We start from the raw sequence: 19684 nt of genomic DNA on the forward strand, positions 1-19684 counted from the left end.
GTGTGGTTATAAAGTGTTCATGTAATATTTTCACAGAACAAAATGAGCCTTTGTGGGTTTTTACATTAATATACACAACAAACTACCTTTGTGATTGTTGAAATTAGTTAAATATGGAGATTATTCATATTTTTTACCATATTTTGATTCTAGTTTTACAATATTTTACTTTACTATAGTTTTACTGTATTTTATTACCCTACTGTCCAGAAGTTTGGAGTTACGTGTGTCCTTTTTCAAAAGAAAATAAGGACATTTATTTTTTCTATATATTTTTACTGTAATTCTACTATATTGTTACTGTATTTCTACTATATTTTTACTGTATTTTTTACTATATTTTGCTGTATTTTTATTGTATTTTTACTACATTTGTACATTATTTTAACTGTATTTTTACTATATTTTTCTACATTTTTCTGTATTTTTACTATGTTGTTTTACTATATTTTACTATATTTTTACTTTATTTTTTACTGTTTTTAATGTATTGTACTATATTTTTACTGTATTTTTACTGTACTTTTTCTATTTTTTCCCATTTTTTACTGTAATTTTTTCTGTATGTGCAGTTATGCTAGCACATGGATAAAAGTGGGAGTTTTCATGGAAAACATGGAATTGTCTGGGTAACCCTAAACCTTTGAACAGTTGTGTAGATATTTGTGTAGCTGTTGTGGCTGCTTATGAGTCTTGACTTCATATCTTTTGAGTATTTTAAATGTCTTTGATAGTAGAGTTCCAGTGAAGTTATGACTGATATTCCTGACAAATCCATTCTGAATTGGTCAGTGAACTGTCAGCGTTCCAACCATGCTCTCTGATTGTTGTTCTTTAACTCAGATTTAATCCACACCTGATAAGATTCACTGGTCAGGATTTTGTCACCAGTTAAACAGCTCACAAACCTTTTTCTAAGCCCGCTTTCTCTTTAAATCAGAATAGTTCATTGTTCATTTGGATGTTTAATGTGTGCTGACAGTCGATCACAGTAACTATCAGTAATGGTGTTATTACTGAATATCTGCTGGAAAATAAACAGAGATTTCTCATTTTCCCACAGTTGAAGTCATGTGATCACTCCTGAAACTGTCTAAGCAGCAAATCTCATCAGGAAATACGCTGACAGGCAAAAAGCTGTTTTAAAATGACAAGACAGGAATTCTAACCTCTGTTGCCAGGACTGTTTCTGTTATTTATAAATCAGTTTCTGTTATGAAATAAGCATGTTTCCAACCACTGTGTGACTGAAATGAATGTGGCATTGATGGGGTAATTTAGGTGTGATTTTTTTTTAGAACAGGACCATCACTGTTTACTCTCTCGGCTGTTATTCACCCTCTGCTTTACAGTTTTCATGACAAGAACAAGGAACAAGGAGACGAACTAAATGTGAAAACGTTTGCCTCTCAAAGAACCCAAAAAGTGTTCAGTTTATGTACTTTCTGTGTAAATTTTAAATCCATTTTTTTAATGGATTCAACAGCCTAATGATATGGAGTCACAGGAGTGCTAGATCAAAATATAAATAAATAAATGTGTAAATATAAAGAGAAATAAATAAATAAATGTGTAGATATAAAGATAAATAAATAAATGTGTAAATATAAAGAGAAATAAATAAATAAAAAGGAAAATTTTGTCTTTGCTTTTACCTTTTTTGTTTTTTCCTTGTATTTATTTATTTATTTCTCTTTATATTTCCTTATTTATTTATTTATATTTTGATCTGGCACTCCTGAGACTCCATAAATTTAAACCCTTCTTCTTCTTTTTTTATTTCAAATCAGTACTGGGGTGCAATAACATAGTTAATACTTTTTGCAACAAATAATAATAATAATAATATATAGTTATAAGTACAAATTTACATTCCTGTGATTTGAAAAGGGGATGGAAGAAGCTTACGCTTATAAGGCTCCAGCCCCTCACTCAACATCACTCACAACAACAAACAATACAACATTATTACAATCACAATCAACAAACACAAGACAAAGACAAGACAATGACAGGCCCACACATACTCCGACCGCACACCCCTCTCTCCCAAAAGAGCACATGACAGACACACAACCAAAAGAAGCAGGCAGCAAAACTTGCTGGCTACTCCCCTTGAACAAGTATTTATATGTACAACATCAAAATAAAGTAATGTGAGCCATACCCAGGCCCATGCACACACAGTGAGCATGAGTCTGTTCATGGCTGCGTTATTAAATCGTTTCCTCTTGGTACTTTTCCATTATGTATCTTTTAAATGTGATTTTAAACCTAACTAAATTTTTACAAGCTTTAATTTCTTCAGATAGGCTGTTCCATAATATGACTCCCTTCACCGAGATACACATAGACTTTAGGGTTGTCTTTACTTTGGGCTGGTATAATTTATCAATTCCTCTCAGATTATATTTATGAAGAGCATCTCTGTTTTGAAATAAATTTTGAATGTTATTGGGCAATGAATTTTTTGATGCTCTATACACAATTTGAGCTGTTTTAAAATTTACTAAGTCTTGTAATTTTAAGTGAAAGGTATTAAGAAACAGTGGATTAGTGTGATCATTATACGTCACTTTATGCGCAATTCTGATGGCTCGTTTCTGCAGAGTAACTAAAGGTAACAAATTAGTTTTGTAACAATTTCCCCACACTTCAATACAATAGCTCAAGTATGCCATAATGAAGGAGTGATACAAGATAAATAAAGCTCTCTGAGTGAGAGCCAACCCTCAAGCCAACTTTTTAACAACCCTCTTAAACTACACCAACATATTAGCCCATATAGTCTAAAAGATTTTAGGAAAATTGGATTAAAAAGCTAAATTCATTCCAACAGTGTTAGATGAAGTTGGTGTGATGAAATGTGTTTCCATAAAAACTACACAGAGCAACAAGTCAAATTTTGAATTAAACTGGGAAATATGATAAAATATTTAGAATTATTCGCTCCCTTTTTAATGCTAAAGTCAGTGTCCCACTCAAACACTCTGAAAACATGAGAGCTTGCAGATGAAGTTCATGTTAATGGAAGTTTTTAATTAATTTCGACAAACTCAAAATGATCCAAAATGACGAGAAAAGATCCAAGCTGACATGAAACTTGTTGAAAATGACAAGAAAATTCTCCAAAATCACTCAAAATTGCCCAAAATGACTCACAGATTTTCCAAAATGCCTTGAAAATAATCCATAATTACAGAAAATTAGTCCAGAATGACTTGAAATTTGTCCTAAATGACTCAAAAATTATCCCAAAGACACAAAAATGATCCAAAATGATGAGAAACGATTTCACGGCGGGCACATTGATGAGAACATACTCACATTAAAAGCATCTCTTAAAGTTGGACAGGACAAACTGTTCAAGTGTAAAGACAGATTTGTATTGTATTATATTCGTATTATTACTGTATTTACATTTCTACTATATTATGTATATGTAGCTGAATTGTTGGGGTTTTTTTTCAGATAAAGAAATAATATTTTTGGTGCCCATAAATGAAGGCAACAGGAGGGTTAACTGAAAATTTTCCCCTGCCTTAAAACACTCACTACAGAGTATTATTCCGCCTCTGAAAATAGTCCCCAGTAAAGGTGCTGCTTTTTCCTGTTTGAGAAACATTTAATGCAAATGACAGGAAGTGACTGAGCTTTTCTGTTTTCAATGAAACTGTAAAACATGTGAGATGTTCACATTATAGGAACCAGGGGAGCTGGTGTTAAAAAACTAATGAAGACCGTGAGAAAAACGCAGCATAAAAGCAGCTGTGTGATTTATTCAGAGACATGTCTGGTGACGCTCACTGACTGTTCAATGCTCAGCTTTAGTTTAGGTTTAAAGATATGGACAGACCTGCAGAGATGTAGCATTTAGTGATGTGAAACATAAACAGAAACTTTGAGAAGAACACAGATGACTGTTTCCCAATAAAATCCTAACAGCAATTCATATCTGCCACAGTCTTCCAAAAAGATCTTATCGAGAAGCTTTCTGACGGGTTTTGGGCTTCAGGGAAAAGGTCAAAGGCAAAAATACTGCAACAGACGCCTTTCTTACGTCACTTTAATATAAAATAACAACAAGAAACCAAACAAAAATACATAAAACAGCCTTTAAAAACTTTATTTTATATTGTTAAAGTTTCGATTTATTCATTTCTGCTCACTTTGTGTTGCAGATTTAATCTTAAATGGATAAAACTCTTCCCCTCATTTATTTTAATCCATCCAGCTTCACTGTACACTTCATTAAAACTCATAAACTGACTCATTTACAAAACTATTCAGACACTCCATTCAGTTCTTTGTCGAAGCCCCTTTGGCTGCAGTTACAGCTTTGAGTCTTTCTGAGTCTGTTCCTTCAGGCGTTGAACACCTGGATCTGGACTTAGATCTCATTCTTCCTGGTGGGAAAGGATCTGAGAACGTCAGCAGATGTTCTAACGGCTTTAGGCCTTCGGCTGGGAGCGCTCCAGGATGCTGGATTTGTCCTGAAGCCGTTCCTGTCTTCATCGTCCTGCTAGCTGATCGTTCATCACAGCATGATGGTGACACCTCAGGGTTTGACTGTAGAGACGCTGTTAGTAAAGAGTTTCATTAGTTTCTAATCAGACCAGATCATCATTAAAATAGTAGCTGGTACCAGGCTCTAATGGAAAACCTCACAAACCCAGTAGAGTCCAGTAGGTGGTAGAGGAAAAGCTCCAAAAGTCTATAAAAAGCTGCTTGGCTAGCAGACTATGCAGCATCTTCTACTCAGAGTGTCTTCTTCAGCCTGATTGATAGAGAGCTGCTGAAGGTTGTTGGACATGTTCTCCATCTGTGAGGAGAACTTCTGCTGTGTTCTTGGTCGTCTGCTAAATCTGACGAAATAACTTCTTGTCTGTTGCTCATTTAAGCCAGACGACCAGCTTCAGTCCTGTTGGTTCCACAATTCTTCCATTTTGTGATTATTGAGGTCACTGTTCTCCTCAAAGCTTTAGATGGTCTCAGAGGTGCAGCTCACCTGGTAGAACAAGCAGACCATGTTTGAAGGTTAAATCCTCGGCAGGTTTGATTCCAGCTTTGGCTCTTTGCTGCTTCCCCTCTCTGCCCCCTGTATTCTGCACTTCCTCAACTCCCCCCATCTAATGGAGGCAAAAGAAACTACAAAAACATCATAAAAGTAAATGGGTTTATACTGTCACTCTCATATTTGCTTTGCTGCAAGACAGCTCAGGTTTTCTGAAGATCTACAGAGAATTCCTCATCCTTAGTGGTGTATTTTCTGTCCTGATGCGGTGTGGATTGTTGAACGTTTTGGCCTTCAGTTGATTTTCCACTGATAAACTTTAATCCTGTTGCAAAAAAGACTCTAAATACTGAAAACATGCATTTGTTTTTTCATTACTGGGTGCAAACTCATGAAACCAGCAAAAATGCCCCTTTTTTCTTATTAAAATCAGATCTAAGGGCAGTAAAATGTGAATGAATACTTCAGAATCCGCCGTTTATTGACTTAAAATTAAATTACCACAAAGCAAACACTGGAAATAAGATAATCAGAGGTAATAGGACAAATATGTCAGTAATGAGATTCCCCTGAATGCGCGTTCTCGACTTCCGGCCACGCGCCTCTGCACATGCTGCGCGAGCGTCGGTCGATCCCGCCCCCCTCGCGTTGCATTCTGGGAAATCCGGATTGTTTCTCGCCGAGAAAAGATGGCAGACGTGCGGCCGCCACCCCTCCGGAGCCTGGACGACTTTGTGCTGAGCTCGGCCCGGTTCGCGGTCCCGGACGTGCGCGATGTGGAGCGCTGGAACAACCGCGTCATCAACAACCTGCTGTACTACCAGAGCAACTACCTGCTGTGGGCGGGGGGCTTCCTGCTGCTGCTGGGGTGAGTCCTGCTCCAGACCCGCTCCTCCGGTCCCCTGACAGCCTTGTGACTGCTGGAAGTTCTGGAGATTTAATCAGTTTTACTGCAGAACCTCTGAGTGATTAGCAGCTTCTTCTTCATCATCATCACACTGAGTCGTGAGCAGGGTCAGTCTGTAACTGAGGGACTTCTCCATGGCATATATATGCATACATTTTTATGATAATTATCCATAATTACTGAAAAAATAGTCCACAATGACATAAAACTTGTCAAAAATGATCCAAAATGACGGCAAACAATCCACTGTGACATAAAACTTGTAGAAAATTACAAGAAAATTGTCCTAAATTCCTTGAAAATGATCCATAATTACAGAAAATTAGTCCAGATTCACATGAAATCTGTCCTAAATGACTTGAAAATTATCCCAAAAACACAAAACTGATCCAAAATTACATAAAAGTTGTTGAAATTGGCAAGAACATGACTTAGAAGTTGTTCAGAATGACTTGAAAACGGTCCATAATTATAGAAAAGTAGTCCAGAGTCACATGATGTTTGTCCTAAATGATTCAAAAATGATCCCTATGACACAAGCGAATTTGGCTGGTTTTTGGTTGATTTTTTTCTGAATGTTCTTAAAGAAACATTTAGATTTTTAGCATTTCTTGTTTTGCACCAAAAAAAAATTTCAGAAATTTCACAAAAATGTTGAAAATGTGGAAGATTTCACTGTGAGTTTTTTTCCCACATTTTCAAACTTTAAAACGGGTCAATATGACCCGTAGTACAACACGAGGGTTAAAAAATTAGAAGTAGACAGAAAGCACATTCACCAACAGCAGAATATTGGTTCTTAAATCAACGCTGCTCATGTTGCACACCTAAAATTTAGTGACCACATTTTGTATAATAAGACTTAATTTTTTACAATATTTCAGCCAGTACAATATTTTATATTCAACAAAGGACAGGAAAACAGCAGCATTCCAAGGGGGAACTGTTGACATGGGCACTGTTGCACCTGGGTCACCTTAGGGGGAGGGACACCGCGGCACCCCAGTTGTGACCTGGAGAGTGCGCTGAGTGTCTTCATTGCTGCATTTTATCTCCTGTACTTTACAGGTTTGTACGGTTAAAAACTGCTAATGTGTGCTTATGACTTGTCAAGCTTTAAATGTTAAATCGCTGTGTGTCAGTGAGATGTTGTTTGTGAGACAAAATATAAAAATAACGCTGTTAAAAATGCGCGATCGCTGTGTTCGCGGGCTAACTGCTAATCGCGGTTTCATGGGTTTTTCTACCTCAGCATTGTCTGACAGGGAGATCGTCTCCTTCTTTTGTACCTTCTTTAGTTGTATTTGTGCTCCTACACCTGTTGTAGTTTTAATCTGGTGTTCAGTAGATGTTTGAGCAAAGACAGATGTTATCAATTGAGGATATGTCCTATTTTTTCAGTGGTTTTGATGATAACCGTAACTGTGTAAAATGTTCTTGGTATTTGCATGCTATTTACATGACCTGAAAGTGCCTTTCTCTCTCTGATTGTGACAGTTAAAGGAAGCTTGTTTTTAAGACAGTGGTTATACTGCATTGATTTAGAGATGACTGTATCCAGCACATTGAAGTCTGGGAATGTGAACAGTCTGCATTAATGGAAGAGGAGAGAGACAGTGTTGCACTTGTGAGGACGGTGATGCCAGGATGTTTGTACAAACTGAATGTTTTCTATTAATTGAAACCAAAGATAATGCACATGTGACCTGGAGGACAACGAGTGCGCTGAGTGTCTTCGTTGCTGCATGTTATCTCTTGTATTTTACAGGTATTCATTTTTGTTGCTGTGGTCCTATTCTTGGGACCCGTACCACTCACGTGGAAGTTCCCTAAAACCAAGAGTTATACTGTCACGGAGAACTGAACCACTTTTACAGTATTTTTAACTGAAAAGCTGAAAGACAGAATGTAGAGACGTGTGAGACTTTGATTGATTTGCTGAAAACAGTTCCATTAATGGACCTTTAATGTCTTCAACCAAAGCAGTATTCAGTGTCCTGTACCAGAGATGAGAACTACTGCCTAACTAACAGAATTATCCACCTGGTTTCTGTATCTGTAGGTTCATTCACGCCTTCCATTCCCTCCTCTCTGCTCTCAGGTATTTCCGGCCCTTCCAGATGTTCGTCGGGGCCACGGTGGTCACCTTGTTGTTCCTGGGCTTTGTCTGGGCTGCGGAGAACCAAGCTCCCATCCGCCGTTTTCGTAGAAACCATCCATTAATCTGTCTGCTGGCCATTCTTCTGGCCAGCTACCTGTTCATATCGGTGCTGGGAGGAGTGGCTGTGTTCCTGTTCGGGATAGCCTTCCCTGTGCTGAGTAAGACAGGAAAATACACACACTTGTCTACTTATAGAATAGAATAGAAAGCCTTTATTGTCATTGTATAACGGGTATAAATGTTGCACGTGTAGCGTGTGTTCCCAGTGATGTTATTGTTTTTGTGTTCATGTTTTCTTGTTGTTCAGAGCACTGATTGCTCTGGGGAAGAAACTGTCCCTGAGTCTATTTGTTCTTGTTTTATGTGCTCTGTAGCGCCGACCAGAGGGCAGAAGGTGGAACAGATTGCGACTGGGGTGGGATGGGTCCTTGATGATGTTTGTAGCTCTGCTGAGATAGTGAGATATGGTCCGGGGGGGGCGGGGGGTGTATTCGGATATTCGGGTCCAGCCCTATGAAACTGATGATGGAGTTGGAGAGATGCGCTGGTGTGCAGTTGTGTGTGTACAGTGAGTACAGTAAAGGGCTCAGTGCACAGCCTTGTGGGGAGCCGGTGGGGGAGTGGTGTGGGCGGTCTGTTAAGAAGTCTTTGTATATACTGCATATTCCAGCAGGTTTCAGTAGTTATAGGTAAAGATGAGACTGTCATCTACTAATGTTTACTTTAGACTTTGAACAATCTACAGTCTGTTATCCATTTTGTTAGAGCCAGTTTTCGTGTATTAAAACAGGTTTGTTGACTTTCTTGTGGTTTCACGCGTCCTTCCATGCAGGTATTAATGTAACAGAAGCAGTACTTGTTTCTTGTTGTGTGTGCAGCTCTTATCCATTACCTTTACGTGTAGAATTGAAGCTCCAAGATCGTTTGTCGTTTTGCAAACAAAGTGAAATTAGAATTGTTTTCGTCTCAAATGTATTAAGATGGAGAAGTTGGTAAATGTGACAAACGTTCTGCATCGAGTTCTGAGCCTTAGAAAGCTTTATAAGTGTTGTAAAACGTCCATTCAGGTTGTGTTCGACAGTTTAAAGCAAACGTGTATTTAGTGTCTTTAAAGTGACCGTGCTCCACTCTGTGATGTAAAATGCTGAAATAACTGCCAGAGAAACAACCATCTGTTTCACATGAGCTCACTCTGATGTGACTGAAGCTTCTGTTCTTTCTCTTCTTCCACTTTACCGAACTTTACACTCATCTACTGCTCATGTGCCCGAACTCTGTTCACATATCTAGATCTTTTAAGTAGTTTCTTTAAATGTTATTTCTATATAGTGTGCCTTTCTCTACTTTTTTTATGTGAAAACACAATGACGGTAAAGCTTCTTGATTCTTCCTTCATCTCCTCCTGTCTGCTTCTCTCCAGTGGTCCTCATCCACGCCTCAGTGAGGCTTCGTAATCTGAAGAACAAACTGGAGAACAAACTGGAGAGCATCGGTCTGAAGAGAACACCCATGGGACTCCTGCTGGAGGCTCTGGGACAGGAGCAGGAGGCCGGATCCTAGAGGAGGAGGAGGAGGAGGAGGAGGAGGAGGAGGAGGAGGAGGAAGGAGGAGGAGATGGTGGACGGATCCTAGAGGAGATGGAGGAGGGAGGAGGAGGGAGGAGGAGGGAGGAGGAGGGAGGAGGAGGGAGGAGGAAGGAGGACGGATCCTAGAGGAGGAGGAGGAGATGGAGGACGGATCCTAGAGGAGGAGGAGGTGTTCAGGTGAAGGATAGGAGGAGAAATGCAGGTGAAGACAGGTGAGAGATGAAAGCAGAATAAGAACTTTACTGCAGGAGGAGGAGAAGGCTGTGGTTTGGTTTGTTAACTGATCTGAACTCGGAAGGAAAAGGACTGAAGTTCACATAAAATACTAAATTCTTTCTGGTGTGTTTTTGCTCTTAAAGCTCTTCGCTGTTCCAGGTGTTCATGGTGAGAAGTGCCATAACTTCATGTCTATTTATTTCTGTATTTGGAGAATAAAGTTGGGATTTTAAAAGAAAAAGATGTGATATTAGAAGAATTAAGTTTTACTAAACAGCTTCTTCTGCTGCAGCATAAAGTCATAAAATCTGCTTTAGTTTGATCCTCAGTTAACATCAATTAATGCTTTTCAGTTCAGTTTCCTAAAATCTGTGAGAATAAAACGACTATTATTGGTAAAAACCTGCACATTAATGTCATCCAGGTCATTCTCTTCAACATTAAAGCTGCCTGCTCTATTTACTGTGATGAAATATTGAAAAGTGTAGTTATTTTACTAATTAATTCTCACAATAGTCTGACTTTGCTAAAATATAATATATATAGATACCAAGAATGTTTTCTTGTGAAGTTGCAATTTTATTTATTTATTTTAATTTCAAATAATAGCCTTTTAAAAATGTTTTTCTCATAAAAAATACAACTTTATTCCCAATTTTACCACATTTTCCTTCCTCTTATTTTTAATATTACATCTTTTGCTAAATAAAACACAGATTTATCTCATATTGACAGCAAATTTTATTCTAGGAAAGTTTCTTTATTTCTCATAAAATTAAATCTTTTTATTTGGAAACTGAAACAATGTACATTATGTATCAAATACATGTAATGTATTTATTCTATAACTTTGTCTTAAAAAACAAACAATGCATTTTCCATAAATATTACCACTGTTTGCTCACAGAATTACAAAATAATGAGATTTTCTTGTAAAAGTGCAGCCTTATTATTTAGTATTGCTTTATTTTGTCTGACAGTCAAAAGCCAAAGCGTCAACACTGCACCAGATGCAGCAGTTGTACGAATATTAAGATTTTTATTTCCGTGACAGAATCATGTGGAACCACAGTGTGACTTTTAAGGAAACAGACGACCGTTCACAAGTGTGGGGTCACTTAGAAATGTCTTATTTTTGAAATAAAGGAGCATTTTTTTGGTCAGTGAAGATAGCATTAAATGAATGATAAATCCAGTGTAGACATAGTTAATGTGGTAAATGACTATTCTATCTGTAAAACAGCTGATTTTTAATGGAATATCTCCATAGGGGTACAGAGGAACATTTCCAGCAACCATCACTCCTGTGTTCTAATGCTACATTGTGTTAGCTAATGGTGCTGAAAGGCTCATTGATGGTTAGAAAACCCTTGTTTAGTTATGTTAGCACATGGATGAAAGTGGGTGATCCCAAACTTTAGAACAGTCGTGTTTGTCTGCGCTCTTTATTTAAGATTCTTTTTAGTCATTTTTGCATTCATTCATACGATGCAGTGTAGAGAAGACAGGACTTGTGGGTGAAGACAGCAGGGAGCGGCTGTAGTGAAGGTCTGGAAGCTGAAATGTGTGTGATGGTGTTGGCATCCGATGTCTGGTCGGCCCAACATGTCTGTACTGTTGATGCAGGAGAATACAGGACAACAGGTGGAACCAAAACACCCACAAATGTAGTGGAAAGGCATACAAAACCTAAGCTTGTGTTCTTCATACCTCCCTCCAATGTGCATGAGGAGTAACTGAAACCATCTCACCGCATTGGAGGACTTCCTTTGATTGTTTAAATGGTTTTAGCTGAGCGCTGCTTGCTACCTTCAACACAACTCCCTTATCATTTAGTGTTTACTGTATTTGGTCACACTGATCTTAACCCTCCTGTTGTCCTCATTTACGAGCAAAAGAATGATTAAAAATCTTCCAAAAAAAATCCTAAAAATACCTAAAGCGATTACATGTACATCAGTAAAACTTCTAATGTTTTCTTTATGAATTTTGCTGGATTTTGGTTGACTTTTTTGTGAATATTCTTAAAGAAACATTTTTAACATTTTTTTTTTTCCATCAAAAAATGTTCAAAGGTTTCCCACAAATGTTGAAAATGTGGACATCAGAAGTTTCACTGTGAAAATTAATATTTTTCCACATTTTCAAACTTTAAAACGGGTCAGTTTGACCTGCAGGATGACATGAGGGTTAAAGAGGTGCAGTTAGAAGGTGTTTTATGAAGAACAAGTTGAGAACAAATTAACTTCATGTAGGAATCCTTGCTGAGACTCGATGGGATCAGATGTGATTCTGGTTTAAACTGATCCTTTTCCTCGTTTCCAAGCCAGAATTAAAGGCTTCACCCTCAGAGCTGAACTTTTCCGCTGCTGGTCGGTGGATCTGCAACCAGGAAAAGCAAATGAATAACTCTGAATCTCCTCTTAATTCCTTTATAACTTAAACTTTTGTTACCACCAACAACCACTAACCAGTACGGCCCGTTGGTTGCCGTGCCAACGCTTGTGGTGTGTGTATTTTTGCAGTTTTCCTCCTTGTAATTTGCTCCGTTTTTAGCCATGCTAGCCATGAACGGTCGGTCTGCTGCTTCGGTCCAGACTGAAACATCTCCACAGACTGCATGGATCGCTGTGAAGCTTGGTTCAGCCTTTTGCACTTAAATGATCTCACTTATGGGATGTCACATTCAGACTCGGCTGCACTGGATTAGTTCCAACAGTGCTGCAGCTAAGGGTGTCTTTTGGTGTTTTTGAAAATAATGCAGCCTTTTCCTTGGAAATAAAGCACAGTGCTTGATTTTGGAAGATTTAGGAGATACATTTAGCAGCTTCATTCATGTGGTGTCATCAGGAAAACAAGAAAAACATTCATTTTTCTGCCTGTATTCTCCTGTGGTTTGTGTTTTGTAGTCAAACCAGACAAAAGCCCAGATTTGAAGCTTTCATATGAAGTGCAACCAGATAGAAACTCCTGTAAAATGGTCTGAATGGACTTTACTGTGTTTTTTGGGCTTTAGTTTGCAGTACGTGGCCGTTGGAGGCACAGGAAGTAGAATATTGTTGTTATTCATGTTTGTAGGAATGGCTTTGTGTTTTTGAATTAAGTTTCTTGTCAAAGTTCTGGTTTCACTACAATCGTTAAACAAATAACATTCCCATCAGCCCCAGCTGTTTCTGCTAGCAAATGTTAGCATACTGAGATGCTAAATTGAGAACAAACAGGCTGAACATTAGCTGCTAGCGCCGCCGTGCCTGAAGCCTCACCGAACTGCTAGCTTGGCTGTACACTATTGTTCAATGCACTCTGTAGACACGTTACCGGATCGAAACCCGGGAACTAAAATAGTAGCTTGTACCAGGTTCTAATGGAAAACCTCACAAACCCAGTAAAGTCCAGTAGGTGGTAAAGCTCCATTCATGTCCTGCTTGTAGACTTGATGTTGACGTGCTGTTCTTCAGATGGATAAAATGCACTTCTGTTTTGTTCTATAAGAGAAAGTAAAACACTACCAGGAAGGAAAGTTCATTTCTGCAGTCACAATAAAGACTTTTGCACTTTTGTATTCATCACATTGAAGGTATTTAACCAGTTGCAAGCTGTATTATTGTATTCCAGCTGCCTGCTATGGGGACCGTGCATTATATATCTGGTACTGTTCATTGGGAGCCAGTTACAAACATCTGGAGGTGCCTGTTTGGGACTCTGAAGTTATTTTCGTTCCTCCTGACCAATGTCTTAATCTAAGTTCATGAACCTGCTTCCAGGTTTGCTCTACACTTATTTTATCTGAAGCATTTATGAAGCAGCTGAGGATGCCAGCTTCTTGTATTTCTGCTTCTTAATCGTGTTGTTTAAAGACTTTGTCCATTTATTCTGTCTTGTCTGAAGCACCGTGTTGCTTTCTGGATGGTGGTTGATGAAGACGTTCTGTCAGATGACTCTCTGACCACCAGAGCCTCCTCCACTATTACTGCTTTCATAACACGAGGAAAAATGCTTAAATCTGAACACTAAACTCTGAAAATCTTGCATTGTAAGCTGCAGGACTACATTTACCTGATTCACAGGTGATGGTTCTGATTGTTTATCTTTGTTTCTCTGATGTCATGTCTTTGACTGTTTTGCCAAATGCTGATCATTTTTTCTAAATAAAAGAGGTCTCAACTCTAATGTGTCTTAAGTTTCTGTTATCTTTTATTCTGGCTGTAATTATGGAGGTAGAGAATAATTAGAGAGGAAGTCGGGGTGGTGGATGGGTCGACAAAACACGGAACTTTATTATTAATTTACCTGTGACAGCAAAGGTCCTTTGTTTGAACCAGAATCATCTTTTAATCTAAATTTGGTCTATCATTCGACCGTCAAGAAAACGTTCTAACACAGAGGTGTCCAACATGAGGCCCGTGGACCAAAAGTGGTCCTCCAGAGGGTCAAATCCGGTCCTCAAAGTGTAGAAACTCCAGAGAAGACATTAACTGCAGATTGTAAATTAGTAAAACTATAAATTTAAAATAATTTCCAGACCATGACAAGTTGTTTGGATCATAAAGCAGGGCTCCAGACTAACTTTATTTCTAGGAGCGCAGTGGCCCCAAACTTAAAATTTTCGGAGCGCAACCAGAAAATTTAGGGGCGCACACCAAAATCGATTTGCAAAGTAAATATTCACATTTCCTCTCATTTTCACTGTATTACTGATAAATACTTGCACAATAAATGCAGAAACTGTGTTTTCAATTCACATTTTATTGTGCAGCAGTTGACACAACAAGAAAAGCCGTCAGAGTGCAGTACTCCACCAAGGCTGCTCAGTTTACGGATCATTTCCGACGGATGAAATCTTTATGCACGTTATGTATTTATACCGAATCACGTGTAAATTACTCTTAGATCAGTTCATCAATTTTGGAAAGCCTTTGTTTCTCTATTGTTAAAATAACTGTTCCCTCCAGGTTTTTATTTTGAAGGCGTATTCTTAATGCTACGAGCTTTTATTTTGGCGGCATGGCTCAGTGGGTACAGTGTCCGTCTTGCAACCAGAGGGTTGCCGGTTCGATCCCCCGGCCCGTCGTGCTCATGTCGAGGTGTCCCTGAGTAAGACACCTAACCCCTAATTGCTCCTGATGGGTCGTGGTTAGCGCCTTGCATGGCAGCTTCCGCCATCAGTGTGTGAATGTGTGTGTGAATGGGTGAATGTGACGTATCATGTAAAGCACTTTGGGTACCTTGCAGGTATAGTAAAGCGCTATATAAATACAGACCATTTACTATTTTATGACCAATTCAGCGCACAGGAAGTGGTTCTCTCAGAAGAGGTTTCTTGACATGACGAAGACGGTGCTGAAAAGTCCGAAAATTCACATAAAGATGAAAGAAAACAGTTCCACGCTGTTGCTGTCTAGCAAAGGATGTGTCTAAACTTAGAAGCAGCTGGAATCAGGACAAGAATGTTCAAAATAAGGCTGAACGTAAATAAAGGCTTTGTGAATCATCAGAAGCTTCACTGTCATTCGCATAGATCTTCATATCTATGGTCATTCGTCCCCCGCTCTCACACACATTGGCCCGCCTTCTTCTTCTTTGGTGTTCGTCTTGTTTCTTCTTCTTTTGAAGTTAATGTCGGTTGGTAAACCAGCTCATTTGTACATTACTGTATACTGGGCTGAAGTGTGGAGCAGAAGTTTGTAAGCAACAAAAAATATTCAATAGTAATTTAAAAAGTCGGCAAATTTACTGGTCGCACATGCGCGAGTAGATGAAAAATTTACTCGCACTCGCTCAAATTTTGGTCGCAAAATGCGACTATTTAGTCGCAGTCTGGAGCCCTGTAAGTAAAACAATTCATCACCGGAAAAATAAAATTTGATAGACTGATGTTCTACAGCTCAGGATTTTTTCCCCGTTAGTTTTCATGGTCAAAATGAGAGATCAGGTGACCGATCTTAAAATAAATCAATACTGAATTTTAAATAAATCGTTAAAGTTGGTGGAGCCAGGGGGCGTGGCTATACTTGATAGACAGTCTTGTCTGGAATGATTGACAGATCCTTTAGGGCGAACAGAAGCCTCTGCGGTAAAATGTGTGCGGGATAAGAGAGTCTTCAGCTCTCAGTCTGGCCCACCCATTGACTGGTCCTGTCCCTAGTTGCTCTCCGGTTCAGCCTGTTTGATGACGCTTTTTACGTCACTGGCTCCAAAAAAATCCAAAATGGCGACCAGGAAGTAGCAAAATCCGGGCTTCATTTTCTCGGCGTTGAAACCAAAGGGTGACGTCACGGTTAGTTCACGCCTATGTTTAAATAACGGGAACTGCAGCCCACGTTCAGTCAAGTTAGCGGAATTACGGATAAACAACGTTTCCAGGTTTCTCTTACAAAATAAAAGCCGTGATTTGTTTTACGGAAAAATTACGTGATTTTGAAAATGTAAATCAAACTGTAATAAGCGTTAGCTAGCTACTGCACTTGCTCTGAATATTTTTGTTCTCCTCTTTGTCAAGCCCAAACGAAAAATTAATCCATATTCTGGCTACATTACCGACAACAACATCCAAGCAGAAGTACTTTCACAAGTACGTGAGAACCAGGTATGGACAGTTACGTACTGAGAAACGACCTCAGTCTTCTTACCGCAAAGGTACAAAGCTGCTCGTCTTCTCCTCCAGCATCAGGAAACGTCTTCATTTCTTCTTCAAATCCAAACCAAATACAATCAAACGATCAAACTAACGTCATTGGTGCGTTCAAGTGCAGTCGGACAATGAAGTTGTGTTCATGAGCGTCGGAAATCGGAGAATCAGTAATGTAAATTTCCAACGAAAATTTTGATCACAGGGGGCCACAGCCCCCCACCCCCACCCCCATACCTCTCTGTCCATGAAGACGAGTCTGCATCACTTCTTTCTGTCATTAGCAGTGGTTTGGATAAAATGAGGAACATGTAATTCACATGAACGCGAAATGCCTCCTGGTGCTTTAATATAAAACATTCAGTGATGAATTTGTCTGTTCCCTGGGTCTGGGATCTTTCTGCATGGAGTTTGCATGTTCTCCCTGTGCATGCGTGGGTTTTCTCCGGGTACTCCGGCTTCCTCCCACAGTCCAGAAACATGCTGAGGTTAATTGGTTACTCTAAATTGTCCGTAGGTGTGAATGTGAGTGTGATTGTGTGTCTGTATATGTAGCCCTGTGACAGACTGGTGACCTGTCCAGGGTGTCCCCTGCCTTCGCCTGAGTCAGCTGGGATAGACTCCAGCACCCCCCATGACTCTAGTGAGGATAAAGCGGTGTATAGAGAATGGTTGGATGGATGGATGGATTCGTCTGTTCCACTCTGAGCTCCCTGCAGGTTCATTATCAGATGCTAACAGCAGGTGGTGGTGCAGCTCTCATGTCATTCACACACTTTAAGTTTATTTATCTTCTCTGCTGGTCTGTCAGAGAGATGTAAAACCAATCAGTGCATTACAATGAGATATTATCCTACTTTAATAAACTAAAACAAGCCATGAATTTCAGATTTAAATCACAATTATGGTGAAACAAGCTGCAAATTTTAGAAACTGCACCAGTTTTTTTTATCTTGCAAAGTCAAACTTATGAGTAAATATCAGTGCTTTTTAAATATTTTGATAGTCAAACCTCTGACTATCTTATTTAGTTATAGTTATGTATATACACATTTAGCTTTATTTATTTTTTCATATTTGTGTTCATATATATGTATACTGCTCTTTTTTCCTATATGTGCGTCTTACAGGGTTTAGGTGTGGACTGTGACTGTGTATAGGAATAAATGCAGTGACTAAACATTTAAAGGCTGCCTGCAAATGTTCTTTTTTCTGACCTGGTAAAAAAAGATAAAATCTTATTTCTATTGTTGTTATGACATAAGGCTGAAATTCAACCAACTGTGTCCAATCAGGTTCCAGAGCTGCAGAACTGGTGGTGAACTGTGAGCCACTGAGCTCCTCCACACCCTGGTCAGGTGTGGCCTTCAAGGACAAAGATCAGATAGTGTGACCAGAACACAGACACTCCTTTAGTCAGAAACTAGGTCAGACCTCCTTAAAAGGCAGCTTTATAGGAGACAGGAGGAAGATGAGAGCTGGCTGTTGGTCATGCTGGATGCTGACATGTCTGTGTCCATGGTAAGACCATAGACTGTAAAAAGAAGATGATAGCAGCACCATAACTTCACCCAGTGGTTTACTAAAGCCAAGTTTGTTAGTTCTTGATTGCCATTTATGAGTTTGACCAAATCTGGAGCAGATGGTGGATCTGAGGAGAAGCAAAGGTTTGATTTGCGAATGGTAATCTATGGTAATCAGAGTTTTGTGTAGCCTGGGCCTTCCAGCACTCACTGGTCCTGCACTTTTAGGCACTTTCACATTTCACTTTTCATAACAGGTCGCTCTGTCAGACAGATAATCTTCTATGTGATGCTCTGGAAGTCCAACAATGGGATCCTGTTCTCAGAAAATGTTACCAAACTCCACGAAGCCCTTCAGACAGCCTCATTAGTTCTATGAGACCAACAAATGCTGAAGATCAGAAAAATAGGAGCTTTGCAATGAATAGATTTTTTATGCGTTGCTGTAAATGCATTTGATGAAGAATAAAAGTTATAAAGTGGATGTAACATCACATATAGTGACTCTTACAAAATCTAAAATGTAAATATAAATGTAATCCAATGAAATAATGTATCAAAATGACTAAGAATCCATTCTATACTCATTTCAACCTTTTGAAAAATGCTAATTTTGTTGGTGTCCATGTTGCCTGATGGTAAAATGTGACACTGATCTGAATCATTTTGATGGAAAAAAATGTGTTTGAGGATCATGAAATACATGATGTCTTAAAAAATCTAATTTCTAAATAGGATCATATAAAATTTCTCTTTATGTTACCAGATGCTGTAGCTTGCTAAGAAAAGCTAGCATATCCATGTTTAACTCCAAATGAATAAAAGCTCTAGCTAGCTGTTTGTAGTTGTACTTTTTTCTGAACACGTGGAGAATAACTTCAGTAAGTATGACAGATAGAAATGTTTTTAAGTGAATGAATCAGTGGGCTCATGTTGTGGCTGTGGTCAAAATAGTAAACAAACAAACAAACAAAGCAAAAAGGGCAAATAAATGCTACTGTGAGGTGGATGCTGTGGTTCTCATTGTCCAGTTATTTGAAGGCACTGAAATGTTGAAAAAGGTTTTTAAAATTTCAATTTCTGAGTTTTTATATTAAAATATACACCGTCTCATTTTAACAAGAGTTAATGAAAGTGAAAAGTCTTCTCAGGACGTATTGTAAACATGCTGTATTCATGTGGACTCATCACTTCTGTGTTTGGTCGTTTGCACATTAGAAGGAAGTGGTTTGTGTTTATGGGATCGTATCAGGAAGTGTCCCATTTTACTAAAGCTCAGTAACAACATCACTGGTTGCTTTCTGTTCCACGTGTTTGTGCTGAACTTGGTAAAAACATTTCTGTTTGCTTTGCATGTTTTACATGGAAGATGCTGCAGAAAGACTGGAAGCTAACCAAGTTCATCACACTGAGAGCTTTTAAACCCAAACTCTGAGTTGTTGAGGTCGACTCTACAACACGTTTTCCGTTACTTCCTTGTAAATTTAATCTTTTTATTTGCTCTTTTCATTGCTCATGTTTTAATTGTGTTTTAACTGTGTTTTCTATTTGCTGCTGCCTATCTTGACCAGGACTGCCTTGAAAAAGAGGTTGTGAATCTCGGTGGGATTTCTCCTGGTTCAATAAAGGTTCATAAATGAATAAAATAA

At 38.7% G+C, this 19684-nt stretch overlaps 1 protein-coding gene across 1 annotated transcript; it reads left to right on the top strand.

Moving 5' to 3' along the window:
• Positions 1–5662: 5662 nt before the first annotated feature.
• On the top strand, positions 5663–14054 carry praf2 (PRA1 domain family, member 2). The gene is made up of 4 exons (XM_051938359.1): positions 5663–5882; positions 8023–8240; positions 9503–9699; positions 9780–14054. The coding sequence occupies exons 1-3, from the start codon at positions 5704–5706 to the stop codon at positions 9640–9642; spliced, it is 537 nt and encodes a 178-aa protein (XP_051794319.1). The 5' UTR covers positions 5663–5703; the 3' UTR covers positions 9643–9699; positions 9780–14054.
• The last annotated feature ends 5630 nt before the right edge of the window (positions 14055–19684 follow it).

Source organism: Acanthochromis polyacanthus, chromosome 2 (assembly GCF_021347895.1).
Source record: "Acanthochromis polyacanthus isolate Apoly-LR-REF ecotype Palm Island chromosome 2, KAUST_Apoly_ChrSc, whole genome shotgun sequence".
In the NCBI taxonomy this organism is placed as follows: Eukaryota; Metazoa; Chordata; class Actinopteri; family Pomacentridae; genus Acanthochromis; species Acanthochromis polyacanthus.

Coding starts and splice junctions, on each gene's coding strand:
- praf2 (XM_051938359.1), top strand. CDS start 5,704: ATGGCAGACGTGCGGCCGCCACCCCTCCGGAGCCTGGACGACTTTGTG. Junction 5,883..8,022: donor GGCTTCCTGCTGCTGCTGGG/GTGAGTCCTGCT, acceptor CTCTGCTCTCAG/GTATTTCCGGCCCTTCCAGA. Junction 8,241..9,502: donor GATAGCCTTCCCTGTGCTGA/GTAAGACAGGAA, acceptor GCTTCTCTCCAG/TGGTCCTCATCCACGCCTCA.